The 12,182-nt window shown below is 54.4% G+C and overlaps 1 protein-coding gene across 1 annotated transcript; it reads right to left on the bottom strand.

Annotated features, from left to right (window-relative positions):
* Positions 1–6,386: 6,386 nt before the first annotated feature.
* LOC119564288 (resistin-like) lies at positions 6,387–10,348 on the bottom strand. The gene is made up of 4 exons (XM_037883732.2): positions 10,232–10,348; positions 8,360–8,497; positions 7,472–7,549; positions 6,387–7,049 (listed from the first exon to the last, which is right to left on the bottom strand). The coding sequence occupies exons 2-4, from the start codon at positions 8,475–8,477 to the stop codon at positions 6,916–6,918; spliced, it is 330 nt and encodes a 109-aa protein (XP_037739660.1). The 5' UTR covers positions 8,478–8,497; positions 10,232–10,348; the 3' UTR covers positions 6,387–6,915.
* Between the last annotated feature and the right edge of the window lie 1,834 nt (positions 10,349–12,182).

Here is a 12,182-nt window from a genome sequence, read left to right on the forward strand (position 1 = left end):
GGACGGCTCCGTTGAGCGGGACGCAGTTGAGCCAGGCGCGGTGGATGAACCACCAGTCGGCGAAAAGGGTGAAGCCGCCCCCGGCGAGGAAGTGGTTGCTGGCGTCCCACTTGCTGGTCAGTTCGAAGGCTTTACCCTGGTCCGGTTTACGCTTCAGGGCTTCCATGTACAGCGAGTGGATGGCCGCCTTCAGGGTCCTCTCCAGCAGGCCCCTGGCGCTCGGGGTGACGATGGTGTTGTCCTCAGACCTGATCTGCGGCACCAGGACTCCCAGCTCCTGGCGCTCCTCGCACCACTCCCAGCGGCAGCCGATGCGCTTCCCCAGGCGACGCGAGGCGTTGCAAGCGCGGGACCACAGTGAAGCGATGTCGCCCCCGTCCCGTCCGAATTCGCCATCCAGGGAACTGCTCAGGAAGCTGGCGGTGTCTTGGTTGGAGGGGGCTCTGCCGATCCGCTTCTTTGTTGCGTCATGGAGGGCGTTTGCTGCGATGTTCCTTACCATGGCGCCGGGACACGTCAGCAGGCGGAAGGCGGGGGTGATCACCGCGATGTCACACAGGTCACCCATGCGGGGGACATTGGCACCGCCATGCCTGTGGGCGATGTAGACCAGCTCGTTGCTGGCTCTCTGGGGAAGGAACAGCCACTTACCCCACTCTCCTCCCAGCACTGGGGATAGAACCCAGGAGTCCTGAACACATGCACTTCCTGCGATTTGTGGCATCCTGTCAGTGTGGTGGGTTTTCCATGGACAGGAAGAGGTGCAGCCCTTTGGATCTGGGTTGGAGAGAGACGGAACCACTAGGCACCATTATTATTCCATGGAGCTGCCTCGTCCCTGATCCGCACATACTGAGGGGTGAAATCCCCCTCCCCCCCCCCCAACACACACACACACTTCAACACAGCCCAGGGCCTTCCCTTGCCCCTGAGCCCAAGGGGCAGGACATGAGCTAACAGGGTAATTCTTCAGGGGCTGCAACCTTCTGCACCCATCAATGCTCCAAGGGTGGCTGGGAGGGGGTAACAGCACCATTGAGCTCAGTGGGGTGGTGGTATGGGGTTAGATAGATAGATAGATGGGGAAGGAAAGATAGATACGGGGATGGGGGTTGCGGATGGGTAGCTAGACACGGGGGGTGTATGGGGATGGACAGATGGACAATGGGATATTTTGTGACGTTAAGACTCCTACAGAAAAAGGAAATGAATGCTCAGTGTGTGTGTGGCGGGGGTGGGGCGGGGCTGTCTCTGCACAGTGTCCCTGTGAGCTGATTTCAAGCCCTCGCCTCCTTTGTGCTTGTTCCTGTGAGGCCCTTGAGAGGCTCTGGCCTGTTCCCTGCAGCCTCTCCACAGCCACCTGCCAGCCCCACCCCCAGGCAGCCCGGTCCATGCTCCAGTCCCCGGCTTGCTGAGCTTAGCTGGCTGGAGCTGGAGGACAGAGCTGTCCCTGGGCTCTGCGGCCTGTGGGTCCTGCCCCAGCCATGTGACGTGGGGGGCAGCAGGTGTTCGGTAACCCAGGCTGTGCCCCTAGGACCAGCCCTCCTGTACCTCACACCCTTATTGCAGGATATGGAGCAGAAACACGGGGCCAGATCCCCATCTGGTGTAAATCAGTGTCGCTCCACAGATGACAGGGGAGCAGACTTACCTCAGCGGGGCTCTGGCCGTGACTCTTTGGCACCGCTCTGGTGGGCTGCGGCGCGTGGGCTGCTCTGACTGCAGTCCGTTGGCACTAGGTGGCCTGGCAGAGCAATCAGGGGGTGTGAAATTCCAGAGCCATCCCGGAGCCTCTTGGAGCTCCTAGGAACAGGGAACTCAGGGGCTGCAGGGAGAGGAGCCTGGAGCAAATATCACCCCAGGGCTGCTTGACGCAGGAACAACATCTGACAAGGTCAAAAGAGAATCACCAAATGTCCCCAGCAGCTGGGTGGGCAGTGGGCTGCCCCCCCACCCAGGCCCTGCTACCGGGGACAGGGGCCAAGTGAGCCAGAGGCCCCCGCATGCTCAGCCCCTGTCCCCAGCAGCCGAGCCGAGGCTGAGAGCGGGCTGCCTGCCTCCCAGGCAGGCTTTCAGGCAGAAGCGGCTCCGTCCCGCTCCCCGCCTGCCTGCCACAGAGAACGGCTGAACATGCCAGGGGGTGGCTCAGGAAGAGAAGGACAGAGCCTGTCTCCCACCCCACCTCTGGTAGGAGAATCGGGGGGGGACGGGACGGGGGACTTGACCCTCCGTGCCCACCATGCATCACCTCTGCCTGTGGGGCTGGGACTAGCAGGCACCACCCAGCGATGTGAGCACCGGGGAGAAGGGGAGCAGCCAGTGGGGAGAGCTGCAGTGGGTGGCATGCTGTGACTTCAGGGCGAGGTGATGAGCTTTCTGTACCTTTCCCAAGCTGCAAACCCCTCTGCTGTGCTTTTACCTCCATGTTGAACTGACGCTCCAGGGGCCAAGGGCTGACAGCTGAGGGTTGTTAACTTGCCATGATCCTCTGTTCTACTACAGACACCCTACAATAGACTGGCTCCCAGGGATTTGTCGGGGGAGGCGGTGGCCGGGCCACGAAGGCACCTGGTCAAGGTCTGGGATCACCCGGGGAGGCTGAGGCAGGTGACAGCAGAGCTGGAAGGTTATAAATGGCAGGGGCTGATCTATTTTGGGTCTTTGTATGTTTTCACCAGCTAAAGAGGAGGGGCACCCCAGAGCGACCCCCCCCAGCTGCTGCAGGATCCTGACGAGGTAAAGGGGATCCTGCGACCTGAACTCAGACAGATCCCGAAGGGCTCCCAAGGGAACGGCGAGCTCGTGAGCGGCACTGTGGTGGGAGATGGTTGTGTCCTTGTGATCTGGGCTCTCTGGGCTCTGTCAAGTGAAGAGCAATGGGGCTAGAACCCTGTGCGCAGTGTCTGTGCGCGCCAGGCTACACTGACCACCCGGCCCCTGGAAGAGGGAACCCAGCTGGCCAACACCTTTTGGGGGAGTTCTGGGAGAAGTGGGGTGTGACGCTGTATGGAATATGGGAGACCATTTATAATATTAGTTTCAGAGTAGCAGCCGTGTTAGTCTGTATCCACAAAAAGAACAGGAGGACTTGTGGCACCTTAGAGACTAACAAATTTATTTGAGCGTAAGCTTTCATGTGCTACAGCTCACTTCATCGGATGCATCTGTAGTCTCTAAGGTGCCACAAGTACTCCTTTTCTTTTATAATATTAGTGATACCAATATTATAAACTTGCAAGGAATCTGACCAGATATGTCGTGTGAGGTATCTGCAGAAATGTTATAATTTGCCAAATATATTTATCTTGTTTATATACTGGTATCACCTTTGTATTGGGAGTTATAGATGTATATGTATGTCTGTATTTCAAACTTGTGCTGTGCATCTGGGTGACAGCCCCAGACTGATTGGCATCAGCACTGCCTCGCCTGCTTGATGGCCCATCAAGGGACATCGACTGTACAATGAGCCTATTGAAAGGAAACAGGGAAGACACCCTATGTGTCAGCAAGGCATGCAGGGGCATGCCTATGCTATGGACACAACTCTAAGGGCACGTCTTCACTAGCAATGTTAACAACGAGGTGGCCGGTGGCACCTTAAAGACTTAAGGGTATGTCTACACTACGAAATTAGGTCAAATTTATAGAAGTCGGTATTTTAGAAATCAGTTTTATATATTCGAGTGTGTGTGTCCCCACAGAAAATGCTCTAAGTGCATTAAGTGCATTAACTCGGCGGAGTGCTTCCACAGTACCGAGGCTAGTGTTGACTTCCGGAGCGTTGCATTGTGGGTAGCTATCCCACAGTTCCTGCAGTCTCCGCTGCCCATTGGAATTCTGGGTTGAGATCCCAATGCCTGATGGGGCTAAAACATTGTCGCGGGTGGTTCTGGGTACATATCATCAGGCCCCCGTTCCCTCCCTCCCTCTGTGAAAGCAAGGGCAGACAATCGTTTCGCGCCTTTTTTCCTGAGTTACCTGTGCAGACGCCATACCACGGCAAGCATGGAGCCCGCTCAGCTCACTGTCACCGTATGTCTCCTGGGTGCTGGCAGACGCGGTACTGCATTGCTACACAGCAGCAGCAACCCATTGCCTTGCGGCAGCAGATGGTGCAATAGGACTGGTAGCCATCATCGTCATGTCCGAGGTGCTCCTGGTCGCCTGTGTGAGGTCGATCAGGAGCGCCTGGGCAGACATCGGCGCAGGGTCTGAATTTGGAGTGACTTGGTCAGGTCATTCTCTTAGTCCTGGAGTCAGTCCTATTGAACCATTTTATGGTGAGCAGGCAGGTGATATGGATTACTAGCACTCCTATTGCATTGTCTTCTGCCGGGCAGGCAAGAGATGAGGATGGCTAGCAGTCCTATTGTACCATCTTCTGCCTAGCAGCCATGAGATGTGGATGGCATCAGTCCTTCTGCACCGTCTGCTGCCAGCCAAAGATGTAAAAGATAGATGGAGTGTATCAAAACAAGAAATAGACCAGATTTGTTTTGTACTCATTTGCAAACTGCCCCCACCTAGGGGACTCATTCCTCTAGGTCACACTGCAGTCACTCACAGAGAAGGTGCAGCGAGGTAAATCTAGCCATGTATCAATCAGAGGCCAGACTAACCTCCTTGTTCCAATAAGAACAATAACTTAGGTGCACCATTTCTTATTGGAACCCTCCGTGAAGTCCGGCCTGAAATACTCCTTGATGTAAAGCCACCCCCTTTGTTGATTTTAACTCCCTGTAAGCCAACCCTGTAAGCCGTGTCGTCAGTCGCCCACCCCTGCGTCAGAGCAACGGCAAACAATCGTGCATCTGAGTTGAGAGTGCTGTCCAGAGCGGTCACAATGGAGCACTCTGGGATAGCTCCCGGAGCCCAATACCGTCGAATTGTGTCCACAGTACCCCAAATTCGACCCGGCAAGGCCGATTTAAGCGCTAATCCACTTGTCAGGGGTGGAGTAAGGAAATCGATTTTAAGAGCCCTTTAAGTCAAAATAAAGGGCTTCATCGTGTGGACGGGTGCAGGTTTACATTGATTTAATGCTGCTAAATTTGACCTAAAGTCCTAGTGTAGACCAGGGCTAACAGATTTATTTGGGCATAAGCTTTCCTGGGTAAAAAACCCACTTCTTCAGATCCACTTTTTCACTCCATGCCTCTGACGAAGTGGGTTTTTTACCCACGAAAGCTTATGCCCAAATAAATCTGTTAGTCTTTCGGTGCCACCGGACTCCTCGTTGTTTTTGTGGATACAGACTAACACGGCTGCCCTCTGATACTTGCTAGCAATGTTAAAGCGCTGCTGTGGCCGCGCTTTAATGTGGCTTGTGTCGTCGCGGCATAGCGCTGGGAGAGAGCAAAAACCCACCTCCACGAGGGGCATAGCTCCCAGCGCTGGGGCACTGTCTACACGGGCACTTTACAGCGCTGAAGCTTGCAGTGCTCAGGGGGGGTGTTTCTTCACACCCCATAGTGAGAAAGTTGCAGCACTGTAAAGTGCCAGCGTAGACAAGCCCTAAGTCTTCCAGGCCATGTCCTGGGAAGCTTGTATTTGGAACAAAAGAAATACAAGCTGCCTGATAAAAGACTACAAAAGGCAGCTGCATCTTCTCCGTTTTGTCTTCATTCCTGTTTCTTACCTCTGGAGTAACCATTGTACAAAGGAAGCTCTGAACAAAGGACTGAATGACCCATCCAAGCTGTGGATGTGTTCCAGAGGGACTTTCAAGCCAGCAAACTCACCAATACTGCTAGGAACCTGATATGTGGACTTTGAAGTCTTTGCATGTATGTGACTGCTTCACCATTTAACATCTCTCTTCTTGTTCTTTCTTGTTTCTTTATAATAAACCTTTCGTTTTAGACACTAAAGGATTGGCTGGCAGCATGGTATTTTGGGTAAGATCAAAGCCTATGCTGACCTGGTACTATGGCTGACCCTTTGGGGTCAGAAGAACACTTTGTATAGTGAGCAGAGTTTTAAATAACTTCTCACTTTACTAGACCTATGTGCTGATTGGGAGCCAGAGAACTGGAATGCAATAAAGTGGGCTGTGTGATTTCTCTTTTGCATCTTGATAACCAGTGTGGGGATCAGAATTACAGTTTGTGACTGTTTGAGGAGTTTAACTTCAGTTTTCAGAGTAGCAGCTGTGTTAGTCTGTATTCGCAAAAAGAAAAGGAGTACAGTGGCCACTGAATGCATCCGATGAAGTGAGCTGTAGCTCACGAAAGCTTATGCTCAAATAAATTTGTTAGTCTCTAAGGTGCCACAAGTCCTCCTTTTCTTTTAACTTCAGTGTTACACACCAGTCTTGGGAGGATCTGCTCTCCCTTTTGCAGCCTGCCCTGACCTTGGCATTTCCAGTGAGCGCTGCCCCAGGCACACCGGGTCATAGGGGGGTTTAAGTTCCTGGGCTATTTTGGGGTCAGTGTTGGGCCTGGGGGCCTAAGGCAGGTGGGCTGGGGGGGCTCCGTTTCTGTGAAGGGGTAACAGAGTCAGTGCCCAGGAAATGTGCCCCAGAGGCCACAGGAGACATCAGTGCTGCAGCCTGCTGAGACCACGGGAAGCTCAGAGCACCCAGGGGGGAGGCGGGGGCGTGTTCAGTATCTGGACCCCCATAGCGATCTAGTGAGCCACCAGCAGGGACAGCCCAAGCTGATCTGGGACAGAGGCCTGTATGGGGGAAATAGGAGAGGGAGGCAGAGTTGTGCCCCCTGCCCATGCTCTGGCCCTAGGTACCAGAGACCTGGAGTCAGGGGAAGAACTGAGCCAGAGAAGCATCAGCAGATCCAGATCCAAGTTTATTCATTGCACTGGGCACAAGAGGTTCAGCATGGTTCTGTGCCAGGGCCCATGGCAGGGGCAGCAGGCCGGGTGGGGCTCTCTGGTGCCTCAGGCTGGGGCTGGCCATCACTCCAGGCCTATCTTGCAGCAGCGTGCGGCCGTCCAGTCGATGCCGGCGCACTGGCAGTGGCAGGTGGAGTCGGTGCGAATGTCCCAGGAGCCGCAGCCCATTCCGCAGGCGCAGCCCGTGGGCTTGTACCCTGTGGGGGGATGGGGGAGGTGGGGTTAGGGGAGCAGCTGGTGGCAGGATGGGAGTCGTGGGCAGCAGTGAGGTGCCCTGCTGTCTCCTCCTCCCCAGCACACAGGCCATGGCCCTGTGGCTCCCTTGCAGCCAGGCCACTGCCCACGCAAGGGAGGTCAGTGAGACGTCCCAGGTGTCTGATCCAGGGGCCCACACTGGTCCCAGCTCCACAGCATCCAGTGCCCCCAGGGACTCGGGAGTGGTGAGAATGCCATTGCTCCAGGCACCTGGCAGCGTAAGTGCAGGGAGACCCCAGTCAGGCTGGTAGTTCATCACTGCCCCTGCTCAACACCCCCCCCAGGATTGCAAGGGGACGGGATCTGTGCCCCAGGGCTCCCCTCTCTCCTTGGGTCTGCGGGGCACTCTGGAAAGTTCTCTCACCTGCTGGGCAGGAGACAAGTGCCCCACGTGCCAAGACGTCCTGGCAGAGTAGCTTGGCTTTGGCCAGGGTGGCGGACACTGCAAGGCAAGAGGCAGAGTTGTAGCCAGCAGGACCCTGGGTGCAGAAAGGCTGCCCCCTCCCCCCAGGCTCAGGTGGAGAGAAGCTGCCTCTGCCCCAGCTGTTACCTGCGCAGGCGCTCTGCTCCCCCGAGTGGTGGCTGGGCTACATACAGCCGCAGCGCCAGGAGCAATAGAGGCTCCTGGCCTGAGATCTGGAGGTCTCATGTTCGATGCCGGTTGCCCACAGCCCCCCAGAAGAGTGTTACCTGGTGGAAGCTGCTGGGCATTCAGCAAGACCCCCCCGGGCTGTGAACAAAGGGCAGGGATGGAGGTAGCAGAAATAATTCCTGGCTGCTTCCCACAGCCAAGGCACCCCTAGCTGCTGGAACTGGGGTACTACCGTACTCCCTGGCTTGAAGAGGTTTCCATCATATACAGTTTGGTTCTCAGCTCCCCCACTATACAAATTCTTCCAGCCCCGCTGAATGCAGCCATACATACCGGTGGGTTCGCAGGAGCAGGAATCGAACCTGGGACCCCTGGAGTCTCTGTTGCATAAGTCAAAGCCCCAGGCCTAGCAGCTCAGAATCACTAGCAGAAACTATGTGGGCCAACCACTAGGGGACGATAGAGAGCCACAGTGTGAGATACAGATAATGTTGCTCTTGTATGTGGGCTGGTTCCACATCCCCCTCATTTACACTCTGTGTTGTACCTGTCTGACCTGCCCCCGTCCCCCCGCCACAACCACGCAGAATCTGACACACACACACACACACACACACACACACCCCCCATCTCTGGGGGAGGTGCCTCCGTGTCAGTTACCTATGGAACTAATCGCTGCCTGCATCTTCAGATCAACCACATTGTCAATGAGGCACTGAGCCGCTGTGTGGCACGCGGGCACCAGGAGGGCGAGCAGCAGGAACACGGCAGCCTTCATCCCGCTGGGCGCTGAGCTACCTGCAGGGGAGAGACCCGGCCAACACGTCAGACCCCAGGACAGGAGCCCTCTGGAGCCCGTGGCAGGAGCTGAGGTGCACACAAGGCAGCGGAGTGGGGCACAGGCAAGAGGGAAAGCCACATTGCCAGGGAAGGGGATGAGGGTCAAAGCGGGAACAGGTGAGCCCATGGGTGCAGGGGATGTGGGGAGGAGAATGTGGGCAGCTGGAAGGGATACTGAGGGGTGGGGGAATGTAACGGCAGCAGATGGGGGAAAGGGAGGAAGGATTTGGAGCAGGAGACTGGGAGCGGTGGGTGGGTGGGGAGGCAGCAGGATGGTAATGAGGGGGTTATTGGGGAGGGCTGGAACGGCACCCCCATGCTAGGGGCTAGCAGAGCAGGACTGCCTCCATGCTGCCAGTGGGGACCATGTTCACTGGTGGTTGCATTTTCAGGCTGAAATCCACACACACGTGTACGTGGGGGAAGGGGGTTCCCGTTAAAGGTTTGGGCCCTTAGAATTAGCTCCTTAGTGAACTGATTCCCCCCCTCCCCACAACAAAATTAAAGCACCCACAAAAAGAGCCTTGTCTTTCTGCTCCAAGCTGCACCTGTTTCACTCAGGGCATGACTGTAAACCAGTTTGGTGAAAGCCGTGCGAGTCGCAGTATGGACGCTCTTACTCCAATGGAATCGCCATTTGGTAAGGCATCGACTTAAGCTAAACTGACAGATGCCTGGTGTGGCTCAGGTTAGGGCTGGGCTACACACCATTTTGCACTGAGTTATCCATTAGAGACTGATCCAGTTCGCGCCATGCCCCCCTGGGGTGGATGCAGCTAGAAGTGTATAAAAGCATTTCTAGCTAAAGAGTTTAATAATCAGTATCGTTAAATCCGTGCAAAACTGGGTTTAGACCAGTCCTCTTGGGATTAAAACCAGATTTACATTGATTTAGTTTAAGGGAAGCATTTTCATGTGATTTAGGATTCTAACTCCCATTGACTTTCAGTGAGACAAGGTTCCTAAAGGCCAGATATCAAAGGTATTTAGGTTTCAGAGTAGCAGCCGTGTTAGTCTGTATCCGCAAAAAGAACAGGAGGACTTGTGGCACCTTAGAGACTAACCAATTTATTTGAGCATAAGCTTTAATGAGCTACAGCTCACTTCATTGGATGCATTCAGTGGAAAATACAATGGGGAGATTTTATATACACAGAGAACGTGAAACAATGGGTCTTACTCTCATTACAGTGTGTATGGTAACACCCATTGTTTCACGTTCTCTGTGTATATAAAATCTCCCCATTGTATTTTCCACTGAATGCATCCGATGAAGTGAGCTGTAGCTCACAAAAGCTTTTGCTGAAATAAATGTGTTAGTCTCTAAGGTGCCACAAGTCCTCCTGTTCTTTTAAAGGTATTTAGGTGCCTAATGATGCACATAGGCACCTAAGTCACTTTTGAAAATCGAACACTGGCTCCTAAACTCCTTAGCTGCTTTTCAAAACTTTATCCCAAGCCAATCCCTTGCTAAATGGAGAGGAGCTCAGTTCACATTAGATTAAGAGAGTCCCCACTGTGCCTGGAACCAGATTAAATCCATCAGTTTTGAAAGCCATTGAAAGTTACACCGCCGCCGCCCTGACTACGGCCAAGGCCCCAGGGAGCTGGGCACACGCAGGGAGCTGTGCCCCAAATCCTGCCCCAAGGCTGAGTCTGGAGAATCCCGCCCAACCAACGGTACAAACTCACCTTCTGGCACAATCTTGCAAGATGCTGCTCCCCAGTTCACAAGCTGCCCTTTAAATAGGAGCCAGCTGGAGCAGAGGTGGCAAAATCTTCCATCCCATTGGCCACTTGACAATTGAGTCTCCCATCACACAAGTGTGGGGAAACCCCAGGGCTGTTCCTAACAAAGAATGTTTCTTTTGCTACTTCCCTGTTTGCTTAACCCCTGCCCAGCTCTTCATTGCCAGGTCCAGATTCTCCCCTGGTGGAACTCCATTATATTGGTGGCATTACAACAGCGTAGGCTTTGGCTGTGAGGGTCTGGACAGCCCAGGGGCTCCCCCTCTGTGGGAATTTCCCGGGTATGTAAGGGGGTTGCTGGAAGGCAGGGCCCCTCTAGGTTTGGCACCAGCTACCTGCAGATTGGAGATTAAGGGGCGGGCTGCGCTGCAGCTGGAGGTGTAATTAACTTTGCTGGAGCTAGCGAAGTGAAAATAGCACTGTAGCCTCGGTGGTGCAGGAGGTGGGATGGGCCAGCTGCCCCGTGCATGCACCCTGGGTCCCGGACAGGATCATACTCTGCGTGGCCAGCCCATCCCGCCTCCCGTGCAGCCGTGACTACATAGCTGCTCTAGCCTGCTAGCTCAGTCGGTTCCTGAGCTGGAAATTACACCTCTGGCTACAGCGTAGAGGCAAGTGCCAGAGATGGGCTGGAAATGCACCGGCAGGAATTGTAGCCCAGCAAGGGGCTGGGCAGAGAGGGCAGACATGCAATCAGAGCCCAGCTTTCTGACCTCTCTAGTTGCTAGTGTGAGCCCCGTCTCACAGAGCTTCAGCCAGGAGGGACCATCAGACCATCCAGTCTGTGTAGCACAGGCCATTGCACCTCACCCACGTGTCCCTAATGTTGAAATCGAGATGTCACCAACAGCTGAGGCCCCTGCAAGGCAGGGAATTGATTCGGGGAGATGCCCAGCTGGTCCCAGCAGGTGATCCACACTCCACAAGAAGCAAAAACACACCATAGTCCATCACCAATCTAATCAGGAGAAGCTTCCTTCCAAATCCCAAACCTCGAGCATGGGAGCAAGATCCAACAGCCACAGACCTCAGCACCATCCTCCCAGCCCTGGGGTGACAGGCACCTCGAGCCACCACTGCACAAATCACAGCCGTTCCCATGGTAGCCTGGGCTACAGGAACAGAGATACAGTTAGCCTGAGAGCTCATGGGCTGTACTAGCTTTTGTGCAGACATGGAAGGAGAGACAGTCCCTGCCACAGAGAGCTCAAAGTCTAAAGAGGAGGGGAAACTGAGGCAGAGAGAGGGGAAGTGACTGGTGCAAGTTCACTCAGCAGGGCAGTAGCGAAGCAAGGAATAGAACCCAGATTTCCAGAGTCCCAGTCTGATGTTCTCGCCACTAGACCACACTGCCTCAAAAAATACAGAAACTAAAGATGAGGCGGGGACCTTCCGAAACCCACACAGAGTGAACCAGGAAGACATCACCGGCCTGACAAGCTGAACAGATGGTGTCTAGTTACTGCCGTTCTTGCTGCTAAACAAATACCTCAGAGAGGCAATATAGAAGTGTTGTAAATAGTGAGCCTGCAGCAGAGCAGGAAACAGAACCCAAGAGTCCTGACTCCTAGCCCCTGCTCTAACCCTGTGGCAAAGGGGAATTTTCTGTAATATTGTTATGATTCCTATGCATGCTTCAGTTTCCCTATGTACTTTGCATTGCTACTCAGTGAGTACAGAAGGGTTAAATCTGCTTTTTGGTCAGAAGCCATGAGGTGATGGGTCACGTAGCTGTCTGGGGTGGAATGAATGGCGCGTTAAAGGACTGGCTGAAACTGACCCATGGAGCTGGCCTTACCATGAGGCGAATGGAGGCGGCCGCCTCAGGTGGCAGATTGGGGTGGGGTGAGGGGAGGGGCGCCACTAGGACCCAGAGTGTAGAAAATTGTGTCTG

The sequence above is a fragment of the Chelonia mydas genome, chromosome 20 (genome assembly GCF_015237465.2).
Source record: "Chelonia mydas isolate rCheMyd1 chromosome 20, rCheMyd1.pri.v2, whole genome shotgun sequence".
Lineage (NCBI taxonomy): Eukaryota > Metazoa > Chordata > Testudines > Cheloniidae > Chelonia > Chelonia mydas.